Below are 17194 nucleotides of genomic sequence, written 5' to 3'. Positions count from 1 at the left end.
AAAATCAGCTACTGCTATGCTGAAATAGTCAGGGTCTGTTCACTGGTGTACAAAATCCCAGTGCGCTTCCCTGAGACTGTTGAGGTCTGTAGAGATGGCTCATTTAAAAGCTTGCTTGTGCCGGGTGGACTCTGACACGGCGATGTGGTAATATAATACTTCTACCAACAAAAATGAGTTATAACTGGTGCAAAACATAGTTCCCATGGCTACAGTGAAGTTTGAGAGACCTGTGGTATGCAAAGTGTACTCGCTGGCTGCTTAATTACAGGATACTATCACAAGCACTAGACAAGCACGATCCATTGACTACAGCAAATTGCATTAGCTAGTGGGTTTAGTTCACAAACTTGCAGTTTTCCAGGGGATGAGTAAGCTCTAAAGCACTGGCCTGGTAATGATCTAGGGACATCACGCAGGAAGGAGGGAACTGCCAAATTCCTCCACTCTGTGTTGTGATGAGATGCAGCCTTATATTTTCAGGGCATCTGACCAAGGAATCTGCAGGGCCTGGCCATGGTTCAGCTTGACGACTGTAACTTCTCCCTGCATGCAAGTTCCCACTTTTATTCTCCGTCCTGATAGATGCTAAGAACCAGTAAGAAAGGACAAGCTAGTAAGCTCTCCTGAATAGTAACATGATCCTAATGTACACAGAAGTATTGACTTTTGGAGGAAACAAAGAGCATTAAAAGACAAGTGTCCTTCCAGGCCTTCAGTGACACCTAACTGAGTAATTAGAAGATTTCTGTCATCCAGTGGATTGGATATTAAGTAAAACTCTTCTGCTCTCCAAAAGCTGTGTCAGAAAGCTTCAAGGAGTCGTTTGCCTTCTCAGAAGGAATGTGCCAACTCCCCAGTTTCTCCTGGGGTGACAGAGTAGAATTGCCCAGATTGTTTATTTACTGAATTTCAAAAGACAGGCCATTACACTGCAAAAATTAATATTTGTTGTGACTCAAATGACCTAAGACTATTCACTAACCATGATGCATGTCAGCGTGTGCATTATGGTACAGCTAGAGGGCCTTGCGCTTCCTGGCTTCTGCTGTGATTGAGCAGGTAGGAGGACAGGCAGGAATTGCAGAGTCTATCCTGGCTTCCCCAGCAGTTCCCCACATTCCTGCCAGCATGGTCCAATGTCCACTGTTACAGCATGTCCTCTCTTTGCTGCTTTGTCCCTTTCAGAGCAACAGTAGCGCTGCAAGGGCAGAGTCAAGTGGAAATGAACGATAGTAGTAAACTCTGCTTTTGCAGGATGATTTAGCCACTTAATCCTCATTTCCACACTAATCCTAATCCTCACTTGAACTCTGCTCATAGTCTTAGCTTTCTCTTCTGTTGATGCTCATTGGGGGTGGGGGTAAGAAATGTGATAACAGAGACGAGGTAGGTGCTGTGTTTTGCAGGACATATCTAGTAAAACATCGGAGAGAAAGGCGCCCCCCCCCCCCCCCCCCCCCCGCAGTTACTGCTCTACACTGCCCCATTGAGGCATTTAAAGAAATGAGCCCAATTAACTGATGAACTTTGCAATTTTCCTTGGACAGCACCTCCCAGGATTTTTGACCATTTGGATGGACCTCTTCTTGAACAGTTAGTTTTGAACCCCATTTAAGAAAGGGAATCTACCATTTGGACCCAAGCACTCTGGTTTGGGTAGTGACCATCTTTCTCTGGGCTGAGCCACAGCCTTGTTAAGTACGTTACTCTGATTTTAGCTGTTTAAGCAAAACAGTTGCGAAGAACTTTACTGCCACCTTTGCTTCTCTGGTCTGCTGTCAGGATTGTGCTTGGTTGAAACAGGCTATGACATGGGAACAAGATGGCACAAGTTGTCTTGATGGATGGCTATATGTGTGCTGCTAAGGCAGGAGAGAGAACTAACACGTGTCCCCTGCTTTGAGGTAATCTGGTGTTAGTGCAGGATCAGAAAGTGCAGCGTTATCCTTCCCCACAGCCTGAGCAAGTGCTAGGAGGAACAAAACATGGAAAGAGCAGTAGCCCTTGTATTCAGGGGATCAGCTTGCTCATGAGGTATTGCCAGACCATTTCTTGCTTCCCTGCTCCCTCTGACATCTGTCTAAAACCTGGAGGGAAGCAGAGGAAAGCGTCTGATGCACTTTGGAGATGAGAGGCCAGAGCTATAGTGTGGGATGTGCTATTTCTTAGTGCCTAGGAAAGGTCTGCAAGTGGAAGGAAGGCAGCTGGTGGGAGTTCAGTCTTGGCATGAAAAGCAACTGCCGATGGGATTAAGAAAGCTAATCCAGAGAAGACATCTCCTTTCCCATTGTCAAGTGTGTTTATAACCCAGAGCATTGAGCATCTCAGCCAGGAGCTACTCTGATCCTTGTGAGGTGATGGCTAGACCTTGTGCCTCTGACTTCCAGCCTGTAATACTGACCCTTTCTGTACTGGAATGAGCACAACCACCTTTTAAAACACCAAAAAAAGCTGATGGCATCTGGTTCAGAAAGCAGCAGCCTACCTCTTTAGGAACAATAGCTGCCAGGAATGTGTTACCTCCCCCCCCCCCCATACTCTTTGGTGTGCTTACTCTCGCTGTGGGTCAGATTTCAAAAAATATTTTGCTTTGCTTGGCTGATTAATATTGTCATGATGAATGAAACTCCAGTCTCTGGAAACTTCAGTTTTCCAGTGGTGATTGGAAACTGAATCTAAATGCCTCAGACCCAGAAGATGTAATCAGAAATGCTTTTGCTTGTTTCTATGTCGGAAGAGTGAGGCTCATTGGAGGGAGGGGGGAAAAAAAGAAGAAAAGGAAAAAAATTGATTGAGAGTTCCTGATAAAAATGGGAGATGGGTTTACAGAAAAAGTAGGTGAGCCATACAGTTGACATAAAAGGCATTTTCAATTACAACAGATTCTAATACATACTTAAAAAGACAAGAATGACACAAGAGGGCATCAAATATCTGCTGATATCTCTAGGCTTCACCCAGGGTTTATTTTTGTGGATCTCTTTGCCCTGGGTAAGCCTGTTTATATGTGTGTTGACTTCCCTTTGCTTCAGGGGTGCCTATGCCTTAAGTCAAAATGGTATATGTCGTCTCAGAATAATTAGGCTAGTAATGGTGTATCATGGAGGGCATGCCGTATTATAAAACACGGCAGGATAAAACTTGGTAAATACTAAGGCCCAGAAGGAAATCCCCTTGTTTTCAGCTTAGCTGAGCTTTGCAATTTATTTGAATTCCAGAGTTCAAACTTCAGGTAATTCAGCATCATTCCTTATGTTGACACTTGCTCTGAGTTGAGTTTCTGTTTTATCTCAGCTGTTGATTGAAAAAGAAGGAAAAACTCATTTGGTTTATTTTTGAAGTAGGGCACTTGGCATTGGCACCCACATGGGAATCGGCGTTCAAGTCAAATCACAACTGTTTAACAATTTCATTTCTTGTCTCTGTTTGGGCAAGCACTTGACTTGTTACACAACAGTTTATCGCTGGAGTATCCCATGTCTTTGTATAAAACAGACTGGTTGAGCCAGGTTTAGAGTGTTTCTCTTCTTGTCCTTACTTATTTGAGAAAGAACTCTGCTGTTGATGTACGTAACTTATTGACACTCTTTTTCTGTCTCCAAGAATAAAATACTAGAACCACAAGCTGCCAGGGTGCTCTGCTGGTTCTATACTGACCTATTTTTAGAGAACAGGTGACTACAAAGTATATTTTCCTGGATCTTGAGACTTCAAAGAAATGTTGCTGAAACAGAACCCTCAAACATTACTTTTGCTTGAAGGAGGTCTGCCTTTTGATGAAAGCCCAGAAATAGGAGGCAGAGCTGAGTCGTCTTTCTGCCTGTCATAGGTTGCTGACCTAATGACTCTGCACTTGCTGAGTGCATTAATAAAGCTTGCTGTAGAAGACTTCATAGTGGAACGCAACTGCTACACTGTTGTGCAGTGTTTTAGCATTTTGTACTCTTTGAAGAGTGATACCATTAAAAACTCATTAGCAAGAGACCAGGTTCTGGATGACTTCCCCATCAGGAGCTCAGTTAACAGCCTTTCTTCCCCAACCTGGCAGCCCTGTATCCGCTGGGGAATCTCAAAGTCAAGTTATTTCTGCTTTGTAAGTAGTCGCCATGCTATCCATGGCATTATAGCTGACCTTTGCAGCTCTGTATACCACCTCCTGGTGTGGGATCTGCTATTGGACCTAGTACTTCTGTTGGCATGTAACCTGGAAGGGAATCCTGCCCAGAGATCCATTGCTGTGTTGAGTTTGCAGGGCTGATAGGCATAAAAAACCCAATGACAACATGTCAGAAAGAGGAGTAGGTAAAACTTGCTCTCATATACAGGATGGGGTTTATGATTTAAGAGGTGCCCGCTTCTTGGAGATGTTTTTAAGAATAGTTAGACTGGAAAAGATTAAACTAGAAGGAAGATTTTTCTGCTTGGCTTGATTTAGTCCAGAAGGGATTAATTTTAAAGGAATACCTGTTGTCCTTACAGAATAAAAAAATCTAAACCTGAAACTGATTGATGAAAATCTTTGTGGAGTTTGTACTTTTGTTTTGCTTTTCTTTGTTGTATTTTTTTAAAAGGAATTTCTTTGTTAAAAACTTACTCACTAGGAATTTACAATATGTAATCCTCAGCATAAGAATAAGACATGGCTTGACATATGAAGGAGAAACTTCCAAGCTTGGGGTGCAAACATGAAGCAAATGCTCTAGACAAAGAATTAGGTTGTGTGTTGAAAGCATGACAAATGAGAAACTGCGCTGACAGATGGGCTTAAAGCACTTGCAGAAGTTGCCACCTCATCTTTAATGTTTGTACAGTTTGATTTCAAACACACGTGTTACCTCATTCATATCCTCTTTGCTTATCTCTCTGTTTTGTTCTATGAGTATATCAAAGGTTCACAAAGATAACAAATTTTGTATTATTGCTGTTTAAGGCTTTTTGGTGTCCTTGGATGACTTTTACATACTAGGCAGCGGCTTGGTAATGTTGCAGACTACCAACAGTGTGTTCAACCAAACCCTCATTAAGCAAGTGGTGCCTGAATCCCTGCTAGCTTGGCAGAGGGTCCGCATTGCTAACATGATGGCGGATGGTGGCAAAACTTGGGCAGAAACCTTCTCAAAGTGCAACTCTGGTAAGTACACTTTCATATGAATCTTAGAAAAAAGGATATGTTCCCTTTCCCCCTTGTACCCTTTTCCTTCCCCCGACAGGACATGTAACTCTCTCTTTGCTCTCATACCTAGGGACCTACAACAATCAGTACATGGTGCTGGACCTGAAGAAGGTCAAGCTGCAGAAGAGCCTTGATGATGGTGCATTGTACATTGTTGAGCAGATCCCAACCCTTGTGGAGTATTCTGATCAAACAAATGTTCTCCGGAAAGGTAATAGCTCCTATAATAGTTCTTTGCTTAGGAAAGCCATCTCTGTGTGCCAGCTGATGGAGAATCTTGCTTTGTACCTAGGAAGGCTTTATTGAACACTAGTACACAGTTTCAAGTTGGAAAGCTTTGTGTGAGCATCCAGGTCTATTACGTTGTATTTGTTTCTCCTGTGTGCTGTGGCAGAAATGTGGTGAGCATCTGTGTTTCTTAGAAGCAGGGGAGGGAAAAATAGACTTTTTTTCTTGCTGCTGTGTGGGATTCCCTGTAGGACTGACCCCAGCCTCTGGGCTTGGGCACAGTGTCCACTTACTCCCTCCTAGGAGATCTTGTGGCTGCTCTGTTCTTGAAGGTGGCAGCATGTATTAGAAGTTATGTATTATTTTACATTTACAGTATGGCTTTTCCCAGGTATTTGAAAGTACCTTGTGTGTATTGGATAACACAGCAGTCAGTCTCTGGGAGTTTAAACATGAGAAGGACAGCCCTCAGCCCACAGGGTGGGCTAAGCACTGCAGAAGTGCTGGCTTAGAGACCTCAGCTGCTGTAAGCCAGCACTGCTCCTGTAAGCAGCAGATCTGGACTCCTCTCTGCCACGCAGGACACCAGACAAGTCCCATCAAGGCCCCTGCCCCGTTCCCTGGCGCTTGGAGCAGCCCAGGTGAAGGAAGTTTGCCTTTCTCAAGAGCAGTGCTGGCTTAAAGCATTTGTAGAGTAGCTGACCCTGGCACACTCCGTGATTGCCTTGTAGCTGGTATCCAAAGATAATGCACTTTTGACACTCTGGCCTGGTCAGAGTGAGTTTGTAACAGCATTGGCTTTTTAAGTCTTTTTCAAGTGTAAACCTAGAAACAACAAAGAACAAGACTTGAGTTCTCAGGTGAACAAAGGCAGGCATTGATATAGTAAGCCCTGTATCTGAGGAAAAAGGAAGCATTTTCTTAGATGTGTTTCAAAATGGAAAGATTTTTTTTTATGGCTGCTGTCAGCTTGTTTTGTAGGCCACTGCAAGTCAGTTCTAAAAACCGGGAATCTCTTATGTTGCCCTTTCCAGGCAGAGGTGTCAAGGTGCTTTCTGTGTGTTGACAGTGAAAACTCAGGAATCCTTTAGAGGAGGTGGGAGAGAGCAATACTGTCTTTAGTATAGGGATGGGGCACAGGAGTGGGCTGCAGTTCACATTTCCTGATGATGAGTGAGTAATGCATCCATTTCAGCATCAAAAGCATCACATTAGATCAGAACCTGGGGTCTCAGTCTCTTCCGCCATATCTTCTCATTGTTTTACCTCTCAATATTGCTGAGATCTCTTCCTCTAACGGGCAGAGGAGGAAGGCATTTTGTTTCAAAGAATTTTTGCTGCCTTCATGTTGTCCTCCTCACCCCGCTTTCAGCCTTACACCATCTCTGACTTGTTTGTGTCACTGTTCACCCTGCTAGGCCTAACAGGCAGGTTTCACTGGCTTGTAGCAGCCGTTGGGTAAAGGCTGCCTTAAGTTGGGTGCTGCACTGTCTGCATGGGATTTGCAGTCTTGCAGAGCGTGAGACACAGAAGAGCTCTTGCTGAAGGAGAACTTCAAATACCTTCTTCTGTTTTAGCAATTTAAACAAAAAGTTTTTCCAGGTGAGAGAAGGGGGTCATCTGTATGCACTGTGTTCATGTGAGATAATAGCACCTTTTTGAATCGCCACTAAACCCTGCTGGTTTGGAAGCTGATGTATCTGTATCCTCCGGCTTGCGTCATTAGAGAGGCTGACAAGCGTGCTCATTTCTGGAGGAATCCTGTGTTACAACACAACATATACACAACCTGTTTCCTTCAGGTAGGCTCTAGGTCACATAAGCAAATACCAGCAGATAGGGCATTCCCATCTCCGCTGCATGCTAGGCAGGACCCAAGCTGATAAGGCCTCTGCTCAGGCAGCGTTCCAGTGCTTATGCTGTCTGCGTATCTGTCCCTCAGGAAGTTTGGTTTGTACCTGTGTATATCGCTCCCGGTGAGTCCCAGTTGATTTTTCTTGAGTATCTTACAGCCAGACTCCTCACGTTGTGCTGGGCTGGAGTTAAGACATGGAGCGCTGCATTTAGCAGTGTCTAGATATTAAATCTTAAGCCAAATCCTAGTGTGTGTGATTTGAGAAGCAACATCCCCCACTGACAACAGGAATGCTAGTGCTTTGGAGAGAACCTGAAAGTGTGCTGCTCTTGGGACTAGCTCATGTTATATGCTCACTGCCTAAACACTCCTTGGTGCCTGCCTTGAAAAAACAAAACAAAAAAACACGCCCCCCCCCCCCCCAACCCCCTCAAAAGCCCAAACAATTAAATGTTAAGGTACAGCTATCTATTTTTATTTCTTACAGGACTTGCTGTACCCAGATCCTGACCTGGATGGTCTCCTGGCTCTCTACAAGCTTTTCTGCGTTCTAGACTAGTCTTGTTTCAGGCAGTTGTATGTCACCTACCTAAAACTCTCTCTGGAGTTTTGGCTGGTAACCTTGCTCTTTAGAGTTAACAAAACTGCAGGATTCACACTTATTCTTGGAAAAGTTAGGGCAGGGTTCTGCTGATCAATCACTTCTTAACCCTCAAAGAAAGATACTGGCAAATGTGCAGCTATTGTCCATCTCTCCTTGTCAGTGTGTGCAACCACAGCTGTCCAACCACCACCGCACAAAGCGTGCGTGTGTGGTGTTTGCTGACCTGCCTCCTGTTGACCCATGTTAGCTCTGTGGTCTGTGCGTGTGTGTGTGTCTGTCCCTGACATCTCAGCACAGGTGTGTTGCTCTGCCTTGGTGAGATGGGAAAGCGGGGGGAGAAGGGAGTGACTTCAAGACTCTTGCTGGGAAGTTTGGTGGACCTAAATGATCTTACGCTCCTCTGAGGCTGAGCAGGGAAACCTCTGTAGGAGGGCTGTGGCTACTCTGTGTGTTCACCTCAAACTCCTGCAAGTCTGATCTCAGCTGTTTTGCAGGATGAGTCCTTGGGGTGGAAGTCCAGGGGTGGGTTGCCTGGGTACAGTCTCCAGTGGTGTTATACTGGGAGTCAACCATGGTCATGCCAGTGACTATTGCCTTATTTTCTTGTGTTCAAACCAGTTTGACATGTTATTCCTCGACGTGCTGTTAAGGCAATGCAATGTGGAAAATGGTTTATTTTTCTCTTTTGATAGAAACAAGTGTGTTCAGCATTTCTAAGTGATTAACAGATTGGGTTTTGTCTCTGGCAGGTTATTGGCCTTCATACAATATCCCTTTCCATGAAAAGATTTACAATCTCAGTGGGTATGCAGCATACGTTGAGAAGTACGGCATGGATTTCTCTTATGAACTTGCTCCAAGAGCAAAAATCTTCCGTCGAGACCAGGGCAGGGTGACCAACTTGGAAAGCATGAAGTACATCATGAGATACAACAGTAAGTCACTTGCTTGTGAACTGTGGAGCTGATCTTAATAAAACAGTGTTACTTTTATTTCTTGGATTATAGTGGGAAGCTGCAGCCTCATATACAGATCAGAGTTGTGTTACCCTAGGTGCAGAGTACACACAAAGCAAAAAGATAACACAAGCTTACTGTTGAGGGAGGAAACCAGGCAAAAACTACTCTAACAGAAAAAAAAAACTGGGTTCCTTCTTGAACAAAGGCCCTCGGGCTTGCTGATTGACCTTTCCAGAGAGCTTCTGACACTCCGAGAGACTCTGTAGACTGCTGTTACCCAATATGTCTACAGGCTGTCAATCTTGGAAGCCTTCAATCCTAAGCAAGAATTAGATCAGACTGAGAGAATTTAGTGTAAAACTTCAGGTCAGTTTGGCCTCTTTTTTTTTTTTTTTTTCTTTTTCCTTTCTTTCTTTCCCCCTGTTCAGGCAGAATGATCTTTGGTAGGTAATGCTCTGCTCTGCTTTTCCCTGACAGGGTTCTCCTTAACTGGATTGAAACCAGCTTAACTTCTCGCTAAGCCCATCTCTAAGTACAGATAGCTTTAGATGCTATAGTTTTATTCCCAATTATAGGGAGCATGCTGATTACCGGGCTTGGGGTTTGGGAGGCCTCTCCCAGGGTGGGGTATTGCTACTGTTCGGGCTGTGAGTAGCAGCATGCTCATAGACGTTGAGGCTTGTCCACCTTCCCCTCCTAGTTTTCAGCTACTACAATGGGTGTTCAAAGACTTTGCTCTTTGCCACTTATTTTAGTCCAGAACAGGAAAACAAAGGCTCTCACTGCTGTACTTCTCCTTCCCTTCCCCCCCTCTTCCCTTTCTCTTCTGCTTTTGTCTCCTGACAAAGTTCCTGCAAGCCTTCATCGTGTGGAGTTGCAGATGTTTGTGGTTAGAGGTTGGCAGTGGTGCCCCTGGGTTGCAGAAATAGCTGTATGGACTTGGATTTAGGAGCTTGTGTACTTAATGTCCTGCGTCAAGCACTGACTTCCAGCTGGTACCTGGGGAGGAGCATGAGAGCAATGTGATAGACCTGTGTTTCTGGCAGCGCGCTTACCCAGCTTTTAGTGACTGGGGCACTTTGCAACAGTAGTAGAGGCTTTTTGGGAGGGGACTAATTTGTTTTCTTTTCTTCCTTCCTTCCCTCCCACCACATTTCTCCCCAGACTACCAGCGTGATCCTTATGCCGAACGCAATCCTTGCAACACCATTTGCTGCCGGGAAGACCTGAATCCTTCTTTTCCAGTGCCTGCAGGCTGCTATGACTCCAAGGTAACTTACCTCAATTTCAATATCTGGTGAATGTTTGCTGCAGCCCGTTTGTGCTCCTGTCAGACCTGTAGCGTGTTTCCCTCTGCTAGGGCAGGCATGGCCAGGCCTGTCTGTTCCCTCTTTTCATGCTTTCCCAGTGCCTGGGCAGATCCTGAGATGGCAATTCCGTGCAGAGTCCTATCTCCTGTCCCTGCCACCAGTCCTGGCACAGTGGCAGAGGATACGGGGGGAGGTATGCAAAAGAATGATGTCCATGGGAACTTGTGGTGTTTAGGGGTTAAACCCCAAAGCCTTGCAGGAGGCGGAGCATAAGAGAAGCCTGAAATGAGCCCACAGGAATGTGTTTTCAGCCTCACTTTAGCTTTACCTTTGCAAAAGCCTGGCTCTCTAGTGAGTCACCTTACTCCAGGGCTCCACCTCTCTGTGAAACTGTTTTGAACAAAGTTTGGTAAAGATCACTTGGCTTTCTGGGGGAATGTGGGAAAATCCTTAGACCCACTGTCCTGGAGAAAGCAGCAGTTTTTCTAGGCAGCTTGTATGGTGTTTTCACTGTGAGGGGCAATACCTGAGTAAGCAGCTGCCCAGCCCTGGTTGTACGGTGCTTTATCCCATGGGGACCAGCCTGCTGCATTTCTAGATTGTGAGTTTGGCTGCTAGGATGTGGAGGCTGTTTTGGCATTGCCAGTGCTGTGTCCCCGCTCAGCTTGCACAAGCCCAGGCCAGCTGCCTGCTGTAGTGGCCAGCAGGAGCTCCCAGAGGTGGTTATTAGAGATGAATCCAGAAAATTGCCGTCTAGGGGTGTCTGGTAAGGGAGCAGGTCAGTGCGTGCTGGTTGTGATCCCTTTGCCAGCACAGTTAGGCAAGGGGAATGGGCTGGGCTGGGGGAGGACAGGGGACCCGAGAGAGACATAGAGAGAAATAGCCCTGAGTAGATGCAAAACCTGGCAGTGAAGCTAATGCCAGTCTGTTGTAAACGCTAAAGGCAATGTTAGTATCTCTGAGTTTGGGAAGATGGAGCAGGCTGGGGACCTCTTGGGAGATAATGAAGGAACAGGGCAGGGTCTGGGCAGCATCGTTAACTCTGTGCTGCCTTTGTCCTTTCCTAAATTACCCTGACGGTGCCCAAGTGCTTAACACGCAGCAGAGCTTAGGTTGGACTCTCTAGCCTGCCTGCTGCAGCTCCAGCTCTTTTGGAGACGCCCAAACCCAGGGAGGATTGTCCTGAGGGCAGACATGCTGCCTCTCTCATGGATAGCGCAAGGGCTAGAGGGCAGCGTGGGCTCATGCTTTGCTACTGCCCTTTGCGCTGGCTGTTCTGTGGCTGAGGATGCCTCTGTGCAGGGGAGGAATGCTGCCTGACCAGCATGCATTTCCCCTTGCTCACTTTCTTTATTGCCATCAAATCTCCCGGAGCTGTTCCTGCTCTGTGGGATGGGTGCATGTCAGAACACCATGTCACCATTTTGCCCTGAACTCCTGTCCTTTATTACAGGTGTCAGATTTCCGCCTGGCTTCAGCATTCACAGCCACTGCAATCAACGGCCCCCCAGTACAGGGCGGTCTCCCTGTCTTCACTTGGAAGCGGTTTAACCACACACGACACCAGGGCCTGCCAGAAGCATACAACTTTCATTTTGTCACCATGAGGCCGATCCTGTAAAACCAGCATCACTATTCCCAAATGGGATTTTTTTTTAATGGAAATTTTCATTCCTGTGTGTAATAAATTGACCTGGATGCCCACATCCCTGTGCCTTACCTGTCTTCCCCTGTCCTGCCTGCTAAGCACTTGGTACTGATGTTGGCTGCCTCTGTGCAGCCCAGTGCATGTTCAGCTCTTGAGCTATTTGGATGGCCCCTCCTCTGACTCGGATTGATGGGAAGCAGGTGTGGCACTGCTTTTCGGTGATCTGAGCCATCATCACAGCTATTCGCAGAGCTGGAGTGAACTGCAGTGTCATCAGTGAGCGATCTGTCTCTGGTGGCAACATGGGACCTGCCTCCAGGGCTGGGCCAAGCCCGGTGGCTGCTTTGGGCCATGGTGGCCTTATCTCTGTGCTGGTGTGATGTCTGCCTTTTGTTTGAGCAAGTGCTGCAAAATGCTTCTCATCCAGGAATGTCACTAGCAAAGAGTCAAGGCTGCGTTCTCCAGGGCAGATCAGTAGACAACAGGCACACAGAGCGGGGCTTTTGCAAGATTTCCTTTGTCTCACGGTCAGGCTGTGAAAGGTAGTGTGTGGAAGAGATGTGCCTGGTGATTTCTGAAAGCAGCCTGATGCTTTTGGAAATACCACCCCTCAGGCTCCCCCCTGCCCCAGGCTGCAGTGTAGCAGCAGGAAAAGTCTGCATCTCTCTGTGCAATAGGTCTCTTACTGGTCAGCCCATGCAGCTGGTCAGTGACCTCTTTGCCTGCTTCCTCAGCTATGGAGGTGGAACGTGACAGTAAGATGGCTGTGGGGGCCAAGGCTCTTACATATTAGTCTTAGTTACCTATGTTTACACCAAGGAGTCGAGTCACTGAGCTGTTTTGTGCTAGGTGTTATACGTGTAATTAAGTAAAACAGAATAAACAGCTCTTGCCTCATGGCCTTGGCAGTCCAAGCTAAACTGCAAAGCAACTGCCCGGTATTACAAAGGTGAAGGATGAGCAGTGTGAGGTTTTGATGAGGCCCCTGGAGTTTTAGCTTGTGTGATGGGGAAGGGAGTGAGTTACTGCAGCATGGATGAGGTTCTAGCCTAAATACTTGGCTGTCACAGTAGGGCTGATTTCCTGCACGGGCAGGAGGAGACGACAAGTTACGGGAAAGCTTTTGCTGAGGATGAAAATCTGTGTGAAGACTGAAGTGATTTGTTTGCTGGAGCAGAAGGAGGTACGTGCGAGAGGCTGGAGGGAGCGTCTGTGCCCTGTGCAGGGGTAGGAGGAGTGGGTGGGATACAGGGGCAGGAGAGCACTGTATACAATGACTGTAACTGCTGAAGTACTCACCACAGAGCTGCTTTCTTGTAAGGATATGCATGGGTGTATCTGCCATTGCAGCTGCGTCTGTGCTGGAGAGGGATGTGCTGTTCACTTGGTGCCTCTTACGAGCCAAAAGAGATGGCTGGGCTGCACAGCTGCCTTCTGCCCGCCGCGGTGAGGAGGAGGCATCCCTAGCCACAGTTTTTAAATGTAGCGCCCCTGAGGTTCTGTTAGTGAAGGTGTCTTGCTCGCCTGCAGCTGGGACCCCAGGGACATTGGCCCCTGTGTCAGCCCTGGCCCCTGTGGGGCGGGTCCTCGCCCCAAGCTCTGTGCACATAGACCACCTCCACGTAATGTTTTGCAATCAAAAATTGCAGTCAACTCCACCCCCCGCCCTGTTCCAGCTGTGCTGAATGAAGGGCAGTGGGGCACTGGGGACTTGTGATGTCCGCCTGAGCATGCACAGCAGCGCTCAGCCAAACAGCCCTGCCTCTGTGTTGGGCCCTGGCAGCTCCCAGGGCAGGGAAGCTCTACCTGCCATGTGTCACTCACCTTGTGGTGGTTGCTGGCAGCCTGTGAAGGCCTGTCTGTTGTTCCTGCTGGCCCGCCATCAAGGGTGTCTTGCCCTCTGCCTGGTCTGTCAGCTTTGTGAGCTGTCGCGGGGATGCTCCGATTGCAGCTCCAGCCTTGCAGGGCAGCAGTCTTAATGCTTTGCACAAGCACCAAATCTGAACTAAGCATTTTTTTTTGTGTAGCCCTCAGGTGTTTACAGCTGATCACTGCCTTGAGAGACATGTTTTAAAGTCCCATACTGGAGACCAGCAGCTACAGAGCCACTGCTACAGATTGGCCTGAACTGAGCAGGCTGCAACAGGCATTTAAGAGCACACGCAGAAGGAAGGGAGCTGGGTCACGAAGGGCAGTACAGGGATCTGAGCTGACAGCAAGCAGAGACCCAAGAATCAGCAGCTTGCTTGAGACGGGAAGCACAGAGTGGCTGGAGGATGGCTGTTTGCTACTTGACTGTCACTCCTAGGCAACACAGCAACAGTGCAGGTTGTATTTACTGCCTTTTCAGCCAATCTTATATAAAAATACTAATGGAGGAGTATTATTTAAAAGCCGGTCCCCAGGAACCAGGAAATTGCTGACTGATTACTGTGTTGAACGGTGTTTTTGATCAGGGCACCCCCAGACGCTTCCCACTGCAGGGAGTGGCCGCACACAGCAGCAGGGCCGGGCCCATTTGTAAATATGCAGGGAAATGGGAGCTCTGCCTCTCTCCCACCTCCTACCCTGAGGCAGGAGCTGTGCTCAAACCCAGAGTTGTGGGAAAAGAGAGCTCTACTTTTGAGCCCTTTTCTATGAGTAAATGTTTACATCAATGGGACCTTATGAGCCTTAGGACTCTAATCCATGTGACTGTGGCTATTTTTTTTTGCCTTTGATGGTTGTGCTGTTAAAGGTTACTGCATTTCTCTTACCGTGCTGCCCTGCATGCTTCCTTTGTCAGCAGGCCAGCCCGGGTTGATCTGCCAACCACAACCACAGCAGCTGGATCTAGCTCCTCTCCCCAGCACAGCAACGTCAGGAACTGGAGGAGAAGGCTGAGAGGGGGGCTGCATGCACCTACAGGCAGGGGCAAGAGAGAACCGACAGCTTAATTCTCAGGCAGCTGCATAAAGCTCAAGGGTCTTTTTTATCACCTTATTCCCCTCTGCAGCTCTCACTGGGAAAAAAATGGGAAGGTGTGCTCTAAGCAGGGGGTTTGTGGGAGAAGCTGCCCCACTTTTTCAGACCCTGCTCTCGGGTTGTAACACTTCTTCCCAGACATACCATTGAGTGTATGGCAAAGCTACCCTGCAGCAAAACAGAGTGAGGGCTCTGGATGTTCACTTATTCGCTTTATACCAGCACAAACTGCAATTACGAGAATGCTTTCAGCACAGTGGTTACACTATATTTTGTGATAAAACCAATGGTCTAAACTATGCACAGTATGTATATTCTTATTCTAAATAGGCAGTTTGAGAAACTCTCTGGACTTTCAAGTGTAATCGTGTTCAGGCATCACTTCACAACAGTCCATCACCTTTTGGTCCGTCACTTGAAGCAAGCTTTAATAAGTGCCAGAAAACTATTACCGTCACAAATTAATTATATGCCCTTGAAGTATGGGCTCAGCACTAACTCAGGGTAGGTACATTAATAACTCAAACTTTTAAGTACTCAATTTGCATGCAGTGTGGCAGCAGAGTTGGTGCAAGAGGCAGCTTTTAGTATACTGCCTTCTAGTAAGGCAGTTTATTGGTTCTCAGCTAAGTTGCACCATCTATGTCATGGTGCTATACCTGGCTTCTACCCTTGAAAAGCAATAGGGTGGGGGGCAGAGACTTTCTTGATGCCTGCATTAAAATATCCTTTTTATTACACCGATGTCATTACCCTTGACTGATGCAATTAGTTCTGTGCACAACAGCTTGCCCCCAGCTTGAGAAGCACGGCTCAGGGCTCTAATGCTTAAGGGTGCTGTGAAAAACCAAAGGCAGCTCCTGCACTTTGTCCAAAGTCTCTTGCTAAAAGAATGACCATTTTTTCAGAGGCCAAACCCAGCCCCTTGGAGGGAGAGTAGCACCAGCAACCTGGGTTCCATTCCTGTCCCCCTCTGGGGCAACTTTGGGGTGCAAGTTACTGGATTCTGTCTGTCCAGGATGCGTAGTCCCTCTTTGCTTTGCTAAAGTGCCCGGAAGGTGATTTTCTAGAAGTTAAAGGATTGCTTTCGTTATTTTGCTTCTGTGAGAAGGCTGGGAGGGCAGCATCATGCAGCTGACTTTCTGGGAATGACCTAGAGCCAAACCATTGCTGCTCCATGTTACCTGAGCAAAGTGGCAACAAGCCGGCCAACCTGAAACGCCTGCAGCACCCCTCCTCCCGCTGACGGCACTGCTGAAGGGAGAGAGCGCACACCCGGCTCTTCTTCAACGAGTTGTCTCCTGAGATGTCTGGAACTAAGCACAGATGACTCAAAATGTTAAAAACCCAGTAGTTTATTTCAAAGTATAAATTTCAGGCTTGTCAGACAAAACCCCACTACAGGGAACACAGACACACACACACACTAGTCTACAGTACATACAAAAATGGGGAGAGCTTGCAACTGCCCAGTTTAAACTGGACATTAAATCAGTCCTACATTTTTTTTGTATTTACAAGTCCAGCTGCAAAACAAAACAAGAAATCAGATTCTGAGTTTCCTAACACAGGATTTTGCACATTTGACTCCCAATAGCCAATAAATTACTAAAACTGAACAGGACTCCTCAAACAGCTACCACCCAGTTGTCTTATTTACAGCTATACCCCATTAAATTAAGACAGCACTTCAAATATATATATATGTATATGTGTGTGTATATATATATATATTTAAAAAAAGAAAAAAGAATGCTCAGCCTGCATAATGAAAATGAGAAATAAAGATGCATTTTAACAGGTACTTAGAAGGGATGAAAAGGAAAATTAATTCATTTGCTTTCTCTTAGCCATCCTTATTTTTTTCTTTCTCCCCTCAGAAGGGATACAGATTTTGGTGGCAGGGCTGGCTCAGTGTCATTTGAACTCCTCTTCCTCTAGTGTTTTCATTCAATGCCCACCCCCACCCAAACCAACAAATTAAAAAAATATATATTTAATATATCAAGCATCTATTTAAAAAACCTGGATAGATATTTTTGACTAAATGAAAATACTAAGGAGTTTATAAGAAGGTAGAATCACAGCTTGATTTTTTTTTACAGTGTATGCAATACTCTAATACTGGGGAATGGCTGTTTGGGGAGCAGGAACAGATTTGACCTGTCCCTTCATATAATACAGATTCTAATTTGCTGGACATTTAAGACAAACAGCATAAAGGAAGGGCTGAAGTGACTATTTTTGTTACAGTACAAAATGGTGCTTGGCTCCTACTACTGGGCCCAGTCGTGCTCCCACTGAAGGCACGAGGGGCTCTGCCATTGTTTTCAAAGAAAGCAGGGTAAGACCCCTTATTTTTACAGGGAAGACACCACGGGCATTTCCAGCCTTGTGCTAAAACCCTTGGGATGCGTGAGCGTCTCAGGGCTTGTGCTCAGTGATCGAAC

The 17194-nt window shown here is 46.5% G+C and overlaps 1 protein-coding gene across 1 annotated transcript in view; it reads left to right on the top strand.

Annotated features, from left to right (window-relative positions):
- The window catches only part of PLBD1 (phospholipase B domain containing 1), a 39930-nt gene extending 28079 nt beyond the window's left edge, over positions 1-11851 (top strand). Inside the window, exons 7-11 of the mRNA XM_087765359.1 lie at positions 4934-5134; positions 5247-5387; positions 8613-8798; positions 9987-10093; positions 11586-11851. Of these exons, the coding sequence (XP_087621485.1) occupies positions 4934-5134; positions 5247-5387; positions 8613-8798; positions 9987-10093; positions 11586-11753 (803 nt within the window). The 3' untranslated portion in view covers positions 11754-11851. The remainder of the gene's footprint in view (positions 1-4933; positions 5135-5246; positions 5388-8612; positions 8799-9986; positions 10094-11585) is intronic.
- Positions 11852-17194: the final 5343 nt, after the last annotated feature.

Source organism: Nipponia nippon, unplaced genomic scaffold, assembly GCF_047370975.1.
Source record: "Nipponia nippon isolate SJK-2023a ecotype South Korea unplaced genomic scaffold, ASM4737097v1 scaffold_3, whole genome shotgun sequence".
Classification (NCBI taxonomy): Eukaryota; Metazoa; Chordata; class Aves; order Pelecaniformes; family Threskiornithidae; genus Nipponia; species Nipponia nippon.
The sequence above is the reverse complement of the archived record's forward strand: the minus strand, read 5'-3'. Positions and strand labels throughout refer to the sequence as shown.